The following is a 21496-nucleotide window of genomic DNA, read 5'->3' on the forward strand; positions in this document are numbered from 1 at the left end:
TTATAAAAACTGCTTACTTCAAGAAACATTTGCAGCTTGGTAGTTTGGGGTATTTTCTTTTGAGAACTATATGGTTAACTGGGGCTAATCCTACTGTTTAGTGGAAAGTTTTAGCAATAAACTCCAAAATGTTGTGCTTTGCAAATCTGGTAGTGTACCGCTCGGGTCTGGGAATCAAAATAGGCCCAGGCATTTTAGTTACACAGAGGCCCAAACAGTTTCCCACCAGCCCAATAAATAGTGGCTGTTTATGGCAATTTACAGCAGCCCCTGTGCGGCAATTGTAGGAACCCAGATTGCCAGTCCGGGCCTGGTACCGTCCGGGCCTGGTACCGCTGGCCCTTTTTGATCTATACAAGCGGGAAATCTCTATAAAACTATATATATTTTTGTACTAGCACGTTACAAAGACGTGGAACTTTCCAAATCAGTTGTATTCTTGATTACGAAACAAATCTGTTTTTTTTTTTTTTTGCTACGTCTCTATATTATATTTTTAGGAATTTAGAAGCCTGTCTTGTACAGAATTATACAAAAGTCCCAGCAGATATTTAAAGCTTTGTTTCCCCTAATAAATGAAAAATATACTAAATGTCCTAGGTAAACCCCCCCTTTAGAAGATGCTCCTAGAATTTGTCTAGAAGTAAACATGAATGGCGGAATTCTTCCGGCAGTGAAGGGATTAAACAGTGTCAGGTCCCTTTGTTCCAATGTTTCACGCTGCCTGGGCTCTATTGTACTGTTTCCCTCGCATCCTCCCCCAACACCCTCGTGCTATATTTGCTGCCTCATTAAACAAAAGGCCTCTCTTCAACGATTTGGTACAGGCTTCTTGTTTTAATCCCGCACAGTCCCACTTTTTAGTTTTCTGTAATTCATTCACCAATAACTAACGGCCTCCCTCCAGCAGCACCAAGCATTTTCTAGCCTAAATAGACCCTATAGGGAGGGAACAGGAAGTGCAAAGCCCTGATGCTTTCTGGGAAATGTAGTCTTCTAAACCGTATTGTGTAGGAGGAGTGTCACAGCCGACTACACTTCCCAGAAACCCTGTGCAGTGCTGCTGTCCCTAGATCAGAGCAGCAGTAACACTGTGCCCGTTGCATTGTTTTGCTGGCATTCCCCAGGACGGATAATTGCTGGCTGATGAGAATGGGAGATGAGCAGGAGATCATGTGCAAGCTGGAGAGCATTAAAGAGATCAGGTATGGCCTCTTAACTTTACTGTTAGCCTCTGATTTTCTGTCTGTCTTTTTTTCTGCAAAAACATCCATTGTTATGCTTGGGAGACACAGCTGTAAGAATTCTACATCTTTTATTCACTGTTAAAGGGGAAGCAAACCCTCTATGTAACACAGACTGCAGGATTCTCCTAGGGATATGCATAGGCACTTAATCTGGCATCAAAATCTCCCACTGTATACTGCAAACCATCAAATACTGCCTGCCTCCATCTACTATGCAGCTGTTTCACTTTATTCTGCAAGTGATGCTCTTGCCCTGTGTCTGTCTTAATATAATAATAATAATAAAAAATAAATATTTAAAGAAATAAATGCTTGTGATTTGAAAAAAAATCCAAATCTTAGTTTAAAAAACAAAAAGCATATTTTAATATACGTATTTATCTGCACTGCCCTGTGTCTGTCTTAATATAATAATAATTATAATAAAAAATATTTAAAGAAATAAATGCTTGTGATTTGAAAAAAAATCCAAATCTTAGTTTAAAAAACAAAAAGAATATTTTGTGTCTGTCTTAATATAATAATAATAAAAAAAAAATATTTAAAGAAATAAATGCTTGTGATTTGAAAAAAAATCCAAATCTTAGTTTAAAAAAACAAAAAGTATATTTTAATATATACGTATTTATCTGCACACAGTATGGGCTCTATTATGCAGAACTATCGGAACCCAAGGTTTCCGCCCTGTAATTTGGATCACCATGTTTAAACTAAAAAAAATTGTAGGGATAAATAAGACAGAGAATTTTTCTTTGGCAGTGAAAATGGATTGGTGCTCGATGAGTTTAATATGAAGTGGCAGGTATGGTCTCAGTATTATGGCAACAAAGGGTATGAGTAGGGATGGGCGAATTTGACCCGTTTCGCCGAAAATTCGCCGCCAGCGTAATGTCGCCGACGCCCATTAAAGTCTATGGGCGTCAAAATTTTTTTGTCGCAGAGCGATATGAGTCGAAAATGTAGAAATCATTTATACCAGCGGGGTAATGTACTACTTCAAGTGCAATATTGGACTCAATCAGCATCCTACCCATGGTGTGGTTTTTTTGCATAATTCCATCAACATTTCTGGGCTTGAGGGGGGTGATGCACCTGATGCAATTGTGGCCGATGTGTTAAGATGAGCGAAGTTTTGCAGCGCAAATTGTGCAATTACGCTGAGAATTCTTTAAATATAGTTGGTGTTCCTGCATTCTCTGTGGAAACCACCTTCGAGGGTGGCAGTTGATCCAGGTTTCCCCTGCATCAATAGGCGCTCTTTGACTTTTGACACAAATACCTTTAATGAACGCCATGTTTTTTGTACGATTACTGTGGCATTTGTGCATGACAACAACTGCACTGGTGGGTCATAAATTACTCCTTAGGTCTCTCCATGTTAGGATATCTCATGCATGTATATTTATTTGTGTGTGTGTATATATACACACGGCTGTATCTTTGGTCCACACCGCCTCAGGTGCTGGACCTGGAAGCCCCGCATTCCGGTGGTGGAATGGTGACTTTTTTATAGCTTCTTATTAAAAAAAAAAATAGATATAACGGGACTCTATGCTTGGAAAGGTTTGACAGTAGTCAGAGACACACAGCTGTATACATAAATAAATGCAGGAACAAGGGATAAATCATTGGATAAACCGGATTTGACCTACCACTTGTGTGTCCAGAGATGCTCTTGCTCGGCAGCCAGGCATGCGGTAATAGAAAACTAGACATCTGCTTGGCACCTGTATGTGAAAGGACAAGCAAAAATATTGCTAACTGGCTGTTCTAAGAAATGTGGCTGCACATTGGATGGAACAAAAGAAAGGAGCCATACCATGTATGGACTTTCATAATACTATCCAACCTGTTAAACCTTCAGGCCTATTCGGTACCATATTGTCCGGTGTATGACCACTTTTATAATGCTGTGTGCTGCTTTTGATCACATCAATTTGAAAATGATCGACAATATAAAAAACCCTTTTTGTTTTCTACAAAATATTTAGCAAATTGCTGTAATGCTGCCTTTAAATTTAGATTTCTGCTTTTCGGTTCTAGATAATGTTGTTATTATTAACTATTATAAATTAATCAATCATTGCTGTATCATCACAAAATTGTTTCTAAAATCCTAATGTCTCAATTGTACCCTAACCTTTATTTTATAAACTCCAATTTGTAGGGCCCTCTAATCCTATTGTACTCCGTAAACCCTTGTTTGTTATCCACCATTTTATTCCCTGCTTGTTATAACTAAGGTAAAGCACTGCAAATCTTGTCGGCGCTATATAAATAAATGATGATGTTGATGGTTAACATATCTGGATGGATTTGCAGGAAATATCACCCAATGCTGTCCCTGCCATATTGTCTACTGAATGTTTATGCTCTAAAGGCTTTTTTGACTGACAGGCTTTTTATGTTGCATTATACACAATTAGCTTTTTATCATGGGAGGTGCACCTTTTACAACAAAAGTGTAGCTTCAGTTATAAAATTTACACTGCATAAAGGCAGACTTTACATTTGCTTTGATAAATGTTCATTAAAGCGAATGGGAATAAGTTATTCTGCACCTTGTCTGCATAATTAGCAGGGATGCACCGAATCCACTATTTTGGATTCGGCCGAACCCCCGAATCCTTTGTGAAAGAAATACCGAATACCGAACCGAACTAGGGATGGGAAGGGGGAAAAATGTACTTCCTTGTTTTGTGACGAAAAGTCACGTGATTTCCCTCCCCATCCCTAATTTGCATATGCAAATTAGGATTCGGTTCGGCCGGGCAGAAGGATTCGGCCGAATCCGAATCCTGCTGAAAAAGGCCGAATCTTGGCCGAATCCCGAACCGAATCCTGGATTCGGTGCATCCCTAATAATTAGTGTTTATATATCTTACTGGGAGCAGCCATGATTGTTCTGACAAGCTAATCCATAGACTCTTTAGAAAACAGTGGCCAGTTTTCATGAAAAATGGTAAATGTACAACTGTACACTGATACCAGCAGTAACAATGTACAGGGGTGGTTTTTTTTTGCCGCTGTTTTCCAGTGAATGGCTGCAGTGGACAAAACACCCCATGGCTTTATTATTTTTTTTAAGTTCAAAAAGCAGGCATGGTTAAATGTTAACTTGACCTTTTAAGCAATAATATTCAAATTAAGCATAACTCAGACATGGGACTATCCATGTGTTATTCATAGGGGAACTGTTCAAAAGTTGTAATATATTCTAAAGCCCTGATTGGCCAGTAGAATGTGTTTGCTGATGTGTAGCCTTCTGTTGTAATGTTAAGTTCTGTGACATGCATGGAGACAGGGCAATGGTAAATGGGGCGATTCCCCATATTTTGCCACCCACATTTCCAGTTCAGGGGCGGGTGGGAAAACACATTGCATTGCCTGTACATTGACTTGAATGATGAATAACTGGACATTGGCAGTGTCCAACGGATTTCTGTGCAATATTTAGGGTGTAAAATCTAGAAAAAATGCATTTGTATCCAGAATGACTTATTTTCAGTGTATTTTGGGTAAAAAGAATGAATTGTTATATGTGCAGTGTATAGAGCGTCAGAATCCATGTGGCAAGATGCTGCACTTTGATTTTATCTAAAAGAGGAAGATACTGGTGATAATTCTCATACCTTACTTAAAGATCATGTATGCATTGTGGCACTGGCACATTTGGTTATGAATATTTAATTGTGCAAAGCCACAAACAAAAATATGTGCTGCCATAACTGCACAAGGATGTCCTTGACAGACATTTCTTGGCATTGGGCTAGCCCTTTAAGATTGTTGGGATCATTTTGCTTGGTGTTGCACACATTTTCAATTCCAGCATTTCATATATATATATATCATTGCTGGAGTGCACATAGTAGTAGTATGATGGTACTGACTGCCCCATTGGGACTTTCAGAAACAAGACCCTCCAAATGGAGAAGATAAAGGCCCGTTTGAAAGCAGAGTTTGAAACGTTGGAATCAGAGGAGCGCCACCTTAAGGAATATAAGCAGGAGATGGACCTCTTGCTTCAGGAGAAGATGGCACATGTGGAAGAGCTGAGACTGATCCATGCTGATATTAATGTGGTATGTACTCAGAATGTGCTCATTAAGTGATAATTCTGATCTTCCGGGTGTTGCAGGCAGTGGTTTTAATAGATTTATTTTGTCAAGAATAACAGCAAATGCTTGAGAGATAAGGAAAGCTTTTGATGCTTCCTTTAGCAGTCCACTGTTTATTACATACATTTATAATACAGACAAAAGCCACGTATAGTCAGTGAATTATATTCTTATAAGCCATTTTAGTGATGTCATCAATTATAATCTGTGATCAATGAGGTAAATTGTGTTCCATGGCCTTATGCTTTTATATATTCATGGAACTTATTGGTGTCTAATAATACCCTCATATTTTACAATAGCAGGTACAGTATTCCTTTTATATATAACTTTATCCGAAAGCATTTACTGTGCTATATTCCATTACCCTGTTCCTTGACAAGAGTGAAGCTAGTGTACAATGTATTTATTGTTTAATAATTGATGTGAGTTAGCAACACAAAGGAGTGATCTTATTACTCATATTCTCCAGAAAAAGACTGATGTTCATTTGATATGCCTGTTATAGCCTCATTATAGCCTCATAGTACTCTGCCTAGATCAATACTGGGCTAATATAGCCTGCTGACAAACCTTAGTATAGATTTTCCATTAAGATTGCCAGCTATGGTTCAAAGGTGTACTCTTGTTTTCTGGCCAGAAAATACACCTTTAAAATAAATATTATTTACCATTGTCATCTTAAGAGAGTTAGAAATAAAGCTATTATATATGAAAAACATTATATTATAATACAAAAATGTGCACTATATAATTCAAATAACAACTAGAATATAGCTTATCCTCATCATGAAGCCAAAAAGTAAAGGTGGGCAAGAGCATAATTATATGAGCAGTGGATCCTGCAACTGCTAGGGGGCCTAAAAGAGTAGAGCGTGAGACATGTGTAAGTTGACTAATATGTAATGTGTAAATTGACTAATATGTAAAGTGTAAGTTTGCAAAAATGTCCATCTTCCCAAGAGTTTTACATAGGGACAAATACAAGAGGTCCTCTGCACTCAACCCATTATCAATATATTTAAGACAGAGACATTTTGTGCATACTGCTACTGAAAAATGCCTTACCCTTTAAACAACACAGGGATTGTTTGTCCTGTGTTGTTTGAAGGGTAAGGCATTTTTCAGTAGCAGTATGCACAAAATGTCTCTGTCTTAAATATATTGAAAATGGGTTGAGTGCAGAGGACCTCTTGTATTTGTCTATATGTATTTTGTGGTCACACCCTCATTGCACCCCCGCCTAATGGTTTTAAAAAATAGTGGTGAGCACAACTTTCCCTTGTTTGTTATAGTTTTACAGAGGCCCAGAAATATTTTGATGTGGGTCCTGGTGCTTCTTGTTATTCCTTCTGATGCTGGGTACACTAGGGAAAACTTTCAACCTAACCGACCAACATTTTTTGCGTTTGGGTCCACACAAACCAATCAGAATATGGTCATAACCAATTTGAGTTTGGCCACATTATTTAGCAAAATTTGATAGAACCCCTAGAGGCCCATTTACTAAAGGTCGAATATTGAGGGTTAATTAACCCTCGATATTCGACCATCAAAGTAAATACTTCGATCGAAGGAAAAGTCGTTCGATCGAATGATTAAATCCTTCGAATCAAATGATTCAAAGGATTTTAATCCATCGATCAAACGATTTTCCTTTGAACAAAAAAAGCTTAGAAAGCTTATGGGGAAGGTCCCCATAGGCTAACATTGGTGCTCGGTAGGTTTAAAGTGCCGAAGTAGGTAGGCGAAGTTTTTTTTAAAGAGACAGTACTTCGATTATCGAATAGTCAAACGATTTTTAGTTTGAATCGTTCGATTCGAAGTCATAGTTGAAGGTCGAAGTAGCCTATTCGATGGTCAAAGTACCCAAAAAAACCCTTTGAAATTCAAAGTTTTTTCAGTTCGAATCCTTCACTCGAGCTTAGTAAATGTGCCCCCTAGTGTTCATCATCTGGACCTAAATGTAATCCCTTTTTTAAAGTTGGGGGCAACTGAAAGAAATGCATCTTCATTGACAGATGATGCTGTATTTGTGATTATGATTTATTTGGCTGAATCTGTGGAAGATGTGGGTTTTTCTTTGGCAGAGCCCCAAACTATGGACTTGTGCATCCATAGATGAAGACCACAACTGTGGAATTCCTATAGACTTTAAATATTGAGACTGTTATATAATTAGAATCAAGCAGCCTTGGTCTTAAATATTTTAAAAATATTTCAAAATACCTAATGTTAGATCTAGGAAGATCAAACCTAGCAAAAAATAAAAACACAACCTCTCACTTGGGGCAATTTTCAGCCAAAAGCACCTGAATTTGCCACCTCCAATGAAAGGTGAAACTTGTGAAAGCACGAGTACTGGTCATTATAAAAAATGTTTTTCTGTTGATGCCACAGACCAGTGTAAGAAATACTGCAAGAGCACCAGGACCAGTGTGATAAAATCTTCTAAGGGGCTAGGAAATCTGTAAACTACTGCACAGGAAGCAGGAAGTGAGAAGAGCACCAAAAAATAATTGTGATAGGTGATGTGGTGGCAGCCCAAGAGGGACCAGATGTGTGTGGATTTGTGCGAGAGTGACAGGCCTGTAAAATACCATATATAGTTGCTATATATTGGATGAGTGGGGGATATTTAAGCCTCTGTCTACTTAAAATGCCAGGGCCTATTGTGAAATCTAGCCCAGGCTTGGGCCTATGAGGAAAATATTGTTAAAAAAAAAAAAGGAGAAGGGAAAGCTGTGAAAAGGGATGTATTGCAAGGGAGCAAACACAAGCGGTTTGGGGCTGGAACAGAGAGGAGGAATAGATAACTTAGGAGGGGCCAAAGCACCCCTGGGTGGAGAGTTCAGGGTATTTCCTCAACAACATTTGTCTCCCATGGGAAAACGCAAAGGTGACAGTATTCATTGCTGGCCATAGTGTTGCCAGAGTTTCCAATGGTTTCACCATAACTGCAGCAAGTTATAATAGATACAGATATGTTACACATGCTATTCTATCCTAAAAGAAACATATAAGAATAGCAGACACGGTCAAGCCAGCTGTGATCATGACTTGTGCCTGCATAATAAAGTGCAGTTTGATATTTTGGAGGTAAGCTGTTATATAGGTAGGTATAGAGCAGCTCTATGCAAAGGATATAGCAATCAAAGCTTAATTTTGTTTAGGGCTTTTGTTGCATGTAAATATCCCTAAACAAGAAATCTGGATATGGTACACACGATAGACTCCTGCTAGCTATATCCTTCACTTCATTAATATGGATTTCTAAAATTCCCATCTGCTCTAAATGGATTGATACGTCTTTACCAATGCCTTCGGCGGAGATTTATATGCTCTCCATTGCCGGCGCTTTAGATCAATAATCCTGTATTAGACCAAGAACATTAAGTCCTGTACCTGTAAACTGACAGTTCTCCTGGGTGCAAAGTCAGTGAGCCGTACTGCCAAATATAACCGCTCATAATATAGATAATGGGCAGCCTTATGAAATAACTCTTTTCAATGTTCTTTAGTAAAGACTCCCATCTGGAAATGTAATAAACAGAATTAAAAGATGATACACGTCAGTGGATTTAGGGAGGAAAAGATAAAGCTTATCTTAGTTTTATTTGCTCTCTAAATAGTAGCGGAGTTTTTGCCGTTTGTCCCATTTAGGGAAATGTGCAAAATACCTAAAATATAGGTACATTTATTTATATTTTTAATTATGATGATCTAGTGATTTTGTTTTTTCTTTTTCGAACGGGATGCAAAACAGTAACCAGTGTTTTCTTTCCATGACTTAGAATTAAAGGCGTAGTTCACCTTTAACAGAACTTTTTATTTTGATTCTACACTTTATTTGGTTTAAAAAAACAGACAGTTGATTACATGACACAGTTAAAGTATGTATGTATGTATAACTTTATTTGTAAAGCGCTGTTAAGGAGCCGCAATGCTGTACAGTGCATAAAAGTACAATATATAGTGAATAAAGTACCCCCTCTTGTAAAATATAAGGATATTATTAGTTACCGAGGAGTTTCATGACCATATAAAAACACGAGGCCGAAGGCCGAGTGTTTTTATACAGAGAGAGAGAGTTTGTAGGTGCAGCACCAAGGAATCCAGGAGGTAGAAAAATTAAAAATATAAACCTTTATTCAAGCATTTTAAAATGGTAGTAGGAAAAAACATGCCCCACACTAAACAAAGGGCTGTTCACTCAACGCGTTTCATGGCTCTCGCCACTTCCTCAGGAGCTCCTGAGGAAGTGGCGAGAGCCATGAAACGCGTTGAGTGAACAGCCCTTTGTTTAGTGTGGGGCATGTTTTTTCCTACTACCATTTTAAAATGCTTGAATAAAGGTTTATATTTTTAATTTTTCTACCTCCTGGATTCCTTGGTGCTGCACCTACAAACTCTCTCTCTCTTTGGAAGCAACCGTTGGGATCTTCGGTTTTGTGACATGCACAGGTGAATCCTAGTACCTGGTAAGTGCTCCCACTATTTTTTGCAAGTTTTGTTTTTATACAGGTCATGGAACTCCGAGGTAACTTCTAATATCCTCATATTTTACAACTGGGGGTACTTTATTTATTATAATACACAAATTTTAGTGAGTCATGTGACAGAAATGACATCACTACTCACCGTTTATAACTGATGACATCACTACTCACCATTTATAAGGATATAATTTACAGGATATTCATGGCTTTTGTGTATTATATATATATATATATATATAAGCACTGCGTATCTTGACAGCGCTATATAAATAAATGATGATGATAATAGATAGATAGACACACACGGGGAAGACAAATCACATAATAAATATATACAGAATCCTTAAAATATATACAGAATACTTAAAAATGAACTGCAAGTATGACAGTAAAATCCATACACAATACAAAGAGGTAGCACGTGTATCCCAATTGCTTTTAGGATGGTAATACAGGACATGGTAGTCAGTGCTTGTCTACATGAGGATTAAATGTATTTGTCAATATAGTGCAGAGAGGGGGCTTGCAATACAGAGATTTTGTAGTATAAAATCTCCAAATTTATTCATATTTTATCACATTTATCAAGGCAGCCTCTATTATATTAGGTAATTGTCTCTATACAGAAGCACCTTGTTTACAAGATCCATCCAATCAGCTTCTTCAGGGGGCTGTGGGGAAAGTCGTAATGCTAGTTATGTACTTTAGACGTACTTAACTTTTAATATGTTGGTGCTATTCTAAAACAGTTTATAACTGGTCTTCATTTTTTATTGTTTTTGAATTCTGTAGCTTTTTGTTCAGCAGCTCCCCAATTTGGAAGTTTAGAAGCAATCTGGATGCTAGGGACCAATTTATCCTAGCAACCAGGCAGTGACTTGAACTAGAGACTGGATATAAATAGTACTGAAAAAGAAAAGATAAGTAATTCCAATGAGCAATAACAATACAGTTGTAGCCTCACAGTGCATTTTTTCATTGGAGAGCTGGAAGCAGAAGAGGAAAGCAAATAATCCAGAAACTAAAATTTAACATGAACTGTCAAAACTCTGTTCTTTTCCCACCACAGATTGGTCAGATTTTGGCAGTAACATGTCAAGTTCTGTAAATTTTCTGCTTCTGGCAATAATGTTAGTAAATGGGAATGGTGCAATGCCTTGTATTGTAATGTTGCTCTGCTCAGGACATGTAGTTAGTGAGCAGAGAAGAGTCATCAGTTCTGAGCAGAGCAACATCACAAGACTTCGCTTTTCTGAATAACTTAATTTTCTACTGAGTTGGCTAAAACCACCAGCAGGTGACACTGTTGCTTCAAATGCACGATAGCAGTGTAAAAACTGCCAATATCTCAAAAAACAAGAAAAAAGATTTTTTTGAATGACATACAAAAGCCAATATAATTGCTAAGTTGCACTGGTGCAGCTGTCCATAGAAACCAATCAAGAATTTGCTTTTATTTTCTAACATTTAGTAGACTGGTCAAAACTATATTCTGGTAGCTTTTGGCATCTCTGTTAGTAAAGGAGCTCTCCTGTTTTACGCCACTTTTAATCTCATTTTGCAGATGGAAAACACAATCAAGCAATCGGAAAATGATCTGAACAAGCTGCTGGAATCTACTCGGCGCCTGCATGAGGAGTACAAGCCTCTGAAAGAGCATGTGGATGCCCTCAGGATGACATTGGGTCTACAGAGGCTGCCGAACCTTTGTGAGGAAGAAGAGAAGCTGTCCCTCGAGTGAGTCTTAGAGATTAGAGATCTCATGTGTTCACTTCTTTATATAGCAAAATGAGAGTTTATTATAGTGGTGAGCAACCAGCTGCCCTCCTGATGAATTTTTACTCCTCATTCTGAATATGGAGAGATGGCACAGAGTGCTACTTGCACATATATCTTCATTGACCCTAAATACAAAATATCTGTTGCATGTAATATATTTAATAGCAGAAACAACAAGGCCAGCATTTTATTACAATTCTTCATATCCCATAAGTGTGGCATACATTTCCTTAAAGTGCAGCTGCAGTTTGCTGTGTAATGTGATGCTTTCCTCTTATCACCAAAAACCTAATCAACTGCGGTTCCTGTTCTTTGCTTTCAGCTACTTTGAAAAACAGAAAGCAGAATGGCAGACAGAACCACAGGAGCCACCCATTCCAGAATCCCTTGCAGCAGCCGCAGCAGCAGCACAACAGCTACAAGTAGCAAGAAAGCAGGACAACAGACAGACAGCTACATTCCGCCAGCAGCCACCGCCAATGAAGGTACCTATAATGTCTCTTGCTTATTGTACACTCACAGCAATGATAAATGATCTTATCTTACCACTTCATATCTGGATTCAATTAAACAAGAACATATCAATGATGGAAGCAAAATTGCTCCCCCATCTTAAAACCTGGCATATTGTAACTGCTAGACTGCTATTCATTATGATTTCCAGCATTTGATACACAAGCAGACAAACACAAGCTGCCAATAAAAAAAAGCTTAATTTGCTTGTTGATCTGATCATGTGGTTGGTCAGACTCACCTGATCTGTTTAGATCTCAGGCCAACAATAACGTCTTGTATGGGGCCCTTGAAGAGCTATCAGGCTGTGAACCATGTCCACAGCTCAATGCTGCCTTCAACCTATAGGATGTTACCCTGCCCCAAATGATATATTAAGCCTGATAAAAGTTGGGGCGGTAAAGCATTTTTTCCTACACGTAATAGGATTGTTTTGCCATTTTTGTTACTATGCAGTACTATCAAGTACAAGCTAATGTCTAATTATTACAGGAAGAAAGCCAATTTGTAAAAATGAAGAATGATTTGCTTAAATTGGACTCTATATGAAATGGCAGTGCTGTGTTTTGGAGCTTTGTGGAAGACGGACTTTCGGATAATAAATACCACATGTAAATTTATAGCTGTTTTACCTATATGTCTGTGTCATGTTTAGGTGGGATTTCTATAATACAAATGGTTTGCACTCATTCCTTTTCAGTGTGCTGCTGTTTTCTTATAAAATTCTTGTGCTTCTGTGTCTCTTCCAGGCCTGTTTGTCTTGTCACCAGCAGATCCACCGCAATGCGCCCATTTGTCCACTTTGCAAAGCCAAGAGCCGATCCAGGAATCCAAAGAAACCAAAGAGAAAACAAGATGAATAGACCTTGTCCATTCCGTCTGAGCCTCAGATACTCTTTCCTTTCCCGATACTGTTTCCAGTAATAATGTAACTGTGCTCGCCCCGAATTCTGTGCAATCTTGAACTGAACTTGTGGTGTTTTTCTATTTAACGTGTTGTAAGCACAAAGGGGCCTGTTCCATTACCATGGCTTGGCTGTCGTGAGAAACAGCTTAGGGCTGCAATACCAAAATGAAAACGTGCACCGGCCCTAGGCTGCAGCTCTGATGCCACCACACATTCCCAGTGTTTGTCGTACAGTTAGGAGTCTTTTGGTGCTATCAGTGCATCTTGCGTTTTGAAAAAAGTCTTAGGAAGTGATATGAAAATAAAGGCAGATTCTTCTGGAAACTACGGCACAGAGAGTGAGAGAGAGAGAGCAAGACACTCAGTGTGCTGTGGTTATTTGCCAAATTAATTGATTAAATAAAATGTAAGATGTTCATACAAAAATTTGCTTCTGTTGCTTTGTCTGTAAAGGGAACATAGTCTTTGTCTCTGAATCTTTTTTTCGGGAAGAAATGTTATTTTTATGGTGCAGATTTATTAAGGTTCAAATTGAAAATGCGATTTTTTTAAAAAAAAAAAATTAGATTTTTGAGATTTATCAAAGTCTGCCCCTTTAAGAATTAAAATTTGACTATTCATCACCTAAAACCTGCCGAATTCCTGTATAAGTCAATGGGAGAGGTCACTTGACCAATATAGAGATGTTTGCAGCCTTCCTGACATTCTGTTTTTTTCGGAGAAAAAACTCGAATCGAGTTTGGTTGAATTCGAACGGAATTTGATTCGAGAAAGCTCTGAATTACAGAATGGCCGTCTCCCATAGACTCCATTATAATCAAATAATTACATTTTTTTAAAATGATTTCCTTTTGCTCTGTAATTATAAAACAGTAGCTTGCACTTGATCCAAACTAAAATATTATTAATCCTTATTGGAAACAAAACCAGCCTATCAGGTTTATTTAATGTTTAAATGATTTTCTAGTAGACTTAAGGTATGGAGATCCAAATTACACAAAGATTTATTATCCGGAAAACTCCAGGTCCCAATTGTTCTGGTCCGATACCTAAACCAAGCTCTCCAGGGAGTATAATTTATACTGCATTTGCTTGAGGCTGTATAAATCAGAGCTAGACTAGCTTTTGTTCATGACTTAACCCAGCTTTGTACATGCCAGACAATAAAAGAGAGGGCCATTGGCATACATAAAAGGTTCTGGGCCACACAGTAAATCATTTTGCCCATACCCAAACCGATGGGACATATACTTTACCAAAAGCTCTGATTATTTTTGTGCATGTGGTTTTAGAAAAGGGCTTTCCTTCTGACAACTCGGACAAACAATTACTGTGTCAATAGCAATGCTGTGAGGTTGGCAGCTCCAGAGTCATCTATTTATGGAAAGGAAATAATTCTATTATTTTATTTGAATTGACTGCTTCTGGTTACATTTGCATTAACAATTGTATAACCTCTCATAACTGCCATAGATATCCATGAGCCAGGCACTGTTGCAAGGAGCATTGGACAGATGAATTCATATTGGCTGCCTGTCCTCTATGGCTATTTTTACCCACTTTCTTTTAACCAATAATTAAAAGTCTCAATGGTTGGTTCTTGTTTTTTTTTTTATTGCATAAAACAATATCACTTCTCCATTGAAATCTCTCCCAAACTCACACAAAATTCTCTCTTTTTTTTTTTTTTTTTTAAATATTCAGTTAACTTACGTATATGTAATACATACAATATTCATGAATTAAAATTCAACCATGTTTTATATGCCCCTGTGCTTATGCTGAACTTAAAGGGGTGGTTCACTTTTAAGGTAAATCTGCCTTAGGGGCAGATTTATCAAGGGTCGAAGTGAATTCGAGGGAATATTCGAAGTAAAAAAATTCGAAATTTGAAGTAATTTTTTGGATACTTCGACCATCGAATAGGATACTACGGGGCACATTTACTAAGAGTCAAATATCGAGGGTTAATAAACCCTCGAATTCGACCCTCGAAGTAAAATCCTACGAATTCGAATATCTAATTCGAAGGATTTAATGCAAATCCTGCGATCGAAGGAAAGATTGTTCGATCGATCAAACGATTCGAAGGATTTTAATCGATCGTTCGAAGGATTTTCCTTCGATCAAAAAAACCTTAGAAAACTGATGGGGAAGGTCCCCATAGGCTAACATTGTACCTCGGTAGGTTTAAACTGCCGAAGTATGTAGTCGAAGTTTTTTTTTTAAAGAGACTCTACTTCGACTATCGAATAGTCGATCGATTTTTAGTTCGAATCGAATTCGTAGTCGAAGGTCGTAGTAGCCTATTCGATGGTCGAAGTACCCAAAAAATACTTTGAAATTCAAAGTTTTTTTACTTCGAATTCTTCACTCGAGCTTAGTAAATGTGCCCCTACGACTTCGAATTTACTTCGACTTCGATTCGAAGTAAAAATCGTTTCAATATATTCGACCATTCGATAATCAAAGTACTGTCTCTTTAAAAAAACTTCAACTTCAATACTACGCCAAATTAAACTTGCCGAATTGCTATGTTAGCCTATGGGGACCTTCTACAAACTTTTTCTAAGTCTTTACACATCGAATAAAAATCCTTCGATCGATAGATTAAATCGTTCGATCTAACGATTTTTATTTGATCGTAGGATTGCCAAATTAGGTGAAAAAACTTTGAATTCGATATTCGAATATGAAGTTTTTCAATTCGATGGTCGAAGTTTTTTGTACTTCGAAATTCGACCCTTGATAAATCTGCCCCTTAGTATGTTATAGAATGGCCAATTCTAAGCAACTTTTCAATTGGGCCTCATTATCTATTTTCTAGATAATAGTTTAATAGGTATTTGCCTTTTTCTTCTGATTCTGCAGCTTTCAAATGGGCTGACCCCTTCTAAAAAACAAATTCTCTGTATGGCTACAAATGTTTTGTTGCTTTTAATTACTCATCTTTCTATTCAGGCCTCTCCTATTCATATTTCAGTCTCTTATTCAAATCAGTTAATGGTTGCTAGGCTAATTTAGTCCCTAGCTACCAGATTGCTTAACTTGCAAATTGAAGAGCTGCTGAATAAAAAGCTAAACAGCACAAAAACCTTAAATAATAAAAAAAAGAAAACCAATTACAAATTGTCTCAGAATATCACTCTCTACATCATACTAAAAGTTAATTTAAAGGTGAACAACCCCTTTAAATGGGGTGGTTCTCCTGTAAGTTTTAGTATGTTATAGAATAGCCAATTTCAAGCAACTTTTCAATTGGTCTTCATTATTTATCTTTTATAGTTTTTTAATTATTTGCCTTCTTCTGACTCATTCCAGCTTCCAAATGGGGGTCACTGACCCCTTCTTACAAACAAATGCTCTGTAAGGCTACACATTAATTGTTATTGCTATTTATATTACTCATCTTTTTATTCAGGCCTCTCCTATTCATATTCCAGTCTCTTATTCAAATCAATGCATGGTTATTAGGGTAATTTGGACCCTAGCAACCATATTGCTGAAACTGCAAACTGGAGAGCTGCTGAATAATAAGCTAAATAACTCAAACACCACAAATAATAAAAAAAGGAAAACCAATTGCAAATTGTCTCAGAATAACACTCTCTACATCATACTAATAGTGTATTTAAAGGTGAACAACCCCTTTTAAGACCAACAATTCCAAATTAGATATATTTACTGTAGGTATTACTGTATGTACAAGAATATCATTTGAGAAAAGTTTACACAGTAAATACACATTTACATACAAGTCGAATTGTATATATGAAATATGGGAATTACAAACCTAAAAGACCATTAATGGATGCATTTTTACTATCTGTTTATATAAATGGCACAAGAGTATCTGAAGCAAATGAACAGGATGCCATTGATTCATAATTAAAGGATAACTAAACCCCCTAAAAATGCCTCTGAGCAGGGAGGGAGACCAATGAAGGGCAGTGGATGGGTGCTTTTGTTCGTAAGGGGGATTATTACTCCTTTAAAGGGAAATTTACCATTACATTTACATAAATGAACCTACTGTAGTCAACATTTTCATTCCTCAAAGTTATTTATTTTCTATAGTTTAAGAAATGGCATTCACATTCCCTGGTTGCTGGGATCACTAAGCCATGCAACCAAGAACAGATCATTTACAAGGCATCAATTTTTATTGATATTCTAATTTTTTATTGTTTTTCTTTTCAGTCCTTTTTATTTTCTGTTCTGACATGCTAAATAAAACCGTAGCAACTGCACAGCTGTTGAAATTCCAAGCCTTAAAGTGGACCTGTCACCCAGACACAAAAATCTGTATAATAAAAGTCCTTTTCAAATTAAACATGAAATCCAATTTCTATTTTTTATTAAAGCATTCATAGCTGCTGTAAGCTCATTTAAAAATCTCAGCTGTCAATCAAATATTGTCTGCCCCTCCTCTATGCCCGTGGCATAGAGGCGGGGCAGACAATTACTTTCACTTTCCATTCAGCACTTCCTAGATGTCACTGCTCTCCACACATTCCCCCTTTCTCTTTACCATTTAATTGTGTGACCAGGGCATGGGGATGGACATCAGGTCCCCCATTCTGGTGCACAAACAAGATTCTGAGATGATACAAGGCTTGTCTTAATAACAGTGTCCACAAAATGGCTCCTGCCTGCTTGTTATAATTATGAATTCCCAGACTAAAGGAAACAAGATTCAAATAATTTATATAGTGTAATTAAAGTTCATTTTGCTTGACTAATGTGATAAAATAGGATTTTGAATATTTTTTTTGGGTGACGGGTCCCCTTTAAGCTGGCCATAGACGCAAAAGATCTAATTGAATGAATCGAGGATTCGTACGATTTTTGGACCGTGTGTGGAGAGTCCTGACATTTTTCAGGATCAGTCGTCTGGTCGATCGGACAGATTAAAAGGATTTCTGTCGGCTGCCGATAATATCTCTGCGTGTATTGCCGATCGTACGATTTTCAGTGGGAGACTGTCACTAGCTTTGTAAGACATAACTTTTGTATGATTGCTGTCGGGCAGAACATCGGCTGATCTGTTCTTTTACTACTTTATTTGATCTGAATGGTTAGTGGCAGGTCTGGAGATGGGGAAGTCCGATCATTCGATGATTCGTACGATCGGATCTTTGCGTCTATGGCCAGCTTAAGGGTTAAGACATACGAGGGCTCATTTGCATGTGGTAGTTGTGCTCCCTCTATGATTATCATGGAGATTGTAGAGTCATTTACACTTAAATAGGGTTTTAGTGTACAATTTTAAATAGATGGGTTAGCTGGATGAAGGAGTGTGTCTGCAGTCTACTAACGCATAGTAACCAGTCATAACAAATTACTGGTAATCTGTTTAGAAGCAAGCATCTTATTGGTTGGTATGGATTACCAGACTCTACAAATTTTATTACATAACCCTTATACTAAATATTTGTCATTTACTGTCCATTGACATGCATTATGTCTCCAAGTCAGTGTAAACTGGGTAGTAAACCCTTAGGGGCATATTTATCAAGGGTCGAATTTTGAATTGAAAAAACTTCGAAATTCAAAAAGACCAACCGAAATTAAGTTGAAGGTTTTTTTTGGTCGAATAGGTCCATTTTCGATTGAATAGGTTCATATTTGGCCAAATTCGAATCATACGGATTGAGGGAATAGCACATTCGATCAAATTCGATTCAGAGTTTTCCCCCAAAAAAACTTACATTTTTCAATGTCCACCAATTGACACCAAATAAGTTCTAGGAGGTCCCTCATAGGCTAAAACAGCAATTCGGCAGGTCTTAGATGGCGAATGGTCGAAGCCGAATTTTTAAAGAGACAGTACATGATAAATTTCGATATTCTAATTTTTTTCCAATTCAAATCGATTTTGGACTATTCTCTAGTACACAAAAATATCTAGAAATTTTAATTTTTTTCATTTGAAAACTCACCTCGACCTTTGATAAATCTGCCCCTTAGTAGTGATTATTCTTCATGAGATATGTTGAACGAGTCCAACCATGTTAGCCACTGAATTATGAGGACTCTGCTGTCTTTATACTTAAAAAAAAAAACACACTCTTGCTCCCAATCTAAAAACTTTTCTCATATCCCTCTAAGATTAAATGAAACCTGGCCAACAATTACATACATGCATTTTGATACTCTCCTGTGCCAATTTAACCAGTTTTAACCTGTCTCTAATTAATGCTCCCTACTTATTTATCTTAATGATGCAACTCTTTGGAAGTGACCATACCTCCAAATTGTGCCCATTTCATGGATCTAAAAAGAGGTTGAGGAAGATGCAGGGCATAAGTAGAGAGGGCCATTGTTAGTTAGGGGTGGCCCTACTAACTTATTGTGTAGTAATAGTATGGGACCCCGTGACTCCTAATAGTAGCTCTCCTCTGATCTGCTGAGGTTGCATAGAAATAAATGGAACGTGGATATTCTTAATTTTGGGATTTGTGTTAACATTTTTCCCTTATATACTGTATTTTAAATCTTTTGAGACTGTTTGGAGTGCTACAATTCCTAAATTTACCCGGATTCATTTCATTGATCAAATTCCATCCTGAGTAAAGGTGGCCATACAGGGGCCGATAAAAGCTGCTGACAGACCGTGTCGGCAGCTTATTGGCCCGTGTATGGGGCCCCCCAACGGGCTTCCCCTATCGAGATCTGGCTGAAAGTCTCCCAGATCTTGATCGGATGGGACTAAAAATCCCGTCGGATCGTGGCCGCATCTGTTCGTTGATGTGGTTAGGATCTGATCAGCACGATATTGCCCACCTCAAGGTGGGCATATCGGGGAGAGATACGCTCGTTTGGCGACATCGCCAAACGAGCGGATCTCTCTGTGTATGGACACCTTAATCCATTTTAGATTTTTCTTAAATACAGTCAAATTCAAGGAAAAGTAAGATTGCTACAGTAATTCATGCAACTGCCAGTACTGTTTTTTTTTTTAATAAACATGCCCCAGTGTTAAAGGTTCTTAAAAAAACAGCTTCAGCACCAAGCTAATACTTCATATTCTCTGCAGCAGACTTGTGTTTCTTGCTGTGCAATTCTCCAAAGCAGCTCAAGGTGGGGATGCAGCATCGTTTATCTTTTCATTGCTGGATCCCAAACAATAACCTTCCATCATTTCCCATGTAATTATCCACAGAGAAAAAAGTATCTGAAGATGCCTCATTACCAGATAATTAAAGTATCAATCCTGGTGCTTTTTTAACACAATTTATTCCATGAAACCACAGATTTAGAACTCAGAAAAAAACTGATTTATCTCAAGATTCCTGTGTCCTAAATATAATGCTGGCGTGTTATTTGTACAGCCTCCATTACAGAATGATTATTGAAGTACTCTTCATCTGGTTTTCTTAAGGTAGAAAAATGTTATCTAATCTGAAGCTCTAATGAAAAACAGCATGTGTGTGTAATGAGGAATTGGGCAGGGGATATCCATTTGCACAGGTTTCAGTTCAGCTTGTAATCATGAAATTAATACAACATTCAGACATTGCCCAAGCTACTCTCCAGATTCAAGAACATTGCACATACTATGGTTGGATTGGAGGGCATAAACCTATTATTACAGTTATCATGCTTTTACAAGTTAGTGGTGCAGAGGACATGGTCACCTGTTATGTAGATAAGGGGTCTTTCTGTAATTCAGATCTCCATCATTTCTTGGTTTTTTGGGCAGAAACTCAAATTTTTAGAGGTAAAAATAAACTAGAATGTATTACACGAAGCTGCTAAAAGGCCGAATCCAAAAATTTGCCATCTCAAACCTGCCAAGGTCATGTAGAATTCAATGGCAGATGTCCTGTTTACAATTTGACGATATCGTGATCTGCACTGGGTTTCGTCCTATAATATGGGCGATGACGTGAAAAAATCGAGTGATTCGGGTGTCATATCTGAAAAATTTATAAGACTTGAGTTTTCGCTTGATTTCATTGAGCTTTTTCCTGGCCTGACTTTTTTGAGTTCTTTTATTAACAAATAAGATAAAATTGGATGGGAGTTTGGTCGAGCTTGGTTTAATGAAAATTTGAGATAAATTTGAGTTTTAGTAAATAACCCACTAAAGAAAAGAAAAAATATTTAAACATTAAGGGGGTTATTTATCATATTTATAAGGTCAAGTTTGCGAGGTTTTTTCTTATACTTCGAATAAGCTCACAACTCGATTGTTTGCTTATTTATGACAAAAACTTGAATGTAACGTATGGGACCTGTTATCCAAAATGCTCGAGACCGGGGGTTTTCAGGATAACAGTTCTTGCGGTAGTTTGGATCTTCATACCTTAAGTCTACTAAAAAATAATGTTAACATTAAAGGGATATTGTCATGGGAAAACGTGTTTTTTTCAAAACACATCAGTTAATAGTGCTACTCCAGCAGACGTCTGCACTGAAATCCAATTC

General features: G+C 37.5%; 1 protein-coding gene across 2 annotated transcripts; it reads left to right on the top strand.

Moving 5' to 3' along the window:
* Positions 1-839: 839 nt before the first annotated feature.
* On the top strand, positions 840-13489 carry zc4h2.L (zinc finger, C4H2 domain containing L homeolog). Of its 2 annotated transcripts, NM_001092484.1 has the most exon segments (5): positions 1053-1205; positions 5158-5329; positions 11429-11601; positions 11966-12128; positions 12906-13489. In NM_001092484.1, coding segments are annotated over 5 exon segments (675 nt in total). In that variant the 5' UTR covers positions 1053-1152; the 3' UTR covers positions 13020-13489.
* The last annotated feature ends 8007 nt before the right edge of the window (positions 13490-21496 follow it).

Source organism: Xenopus laevis, chromosome 8L, assembly GCF_017654675.1.
Source record: "Xenopus laevis strain J_2021 chromosome 8L, Xenopus_laevis_v10.1, whole genome shotgun sequence".
NCBI classification, from domain to species: domain Eukaryota; kingdom Metazoa; phylum Chordata; class Amphibia; order Anura; family Pipidae; genus Xenopus; species Xenopus laevis.

Coding starts and splice junctions, on each gene's coding strand:
- zc4h2.L (XM_041572033.1), top strand. CDS start 1,147: ATGAGAATGGGAGATGAGCAGGAGATCATGTGCAAGCTGGAGAGCATT. Junction 5,330..11,428: donor TCCATGCTGATATTAATGTG/GTATGTACTCAG, acceptor CTCATTTTGCAG/ATGGAAAACACAATCAAGCA. Junction 11,602..12,905: donor GAAGAGAAGCTGTCCCTCGA/GTGAGTCTTAGA, acceptor TGTCTCTTCCAG/GCCTGTTTGTCTTGTCACCA.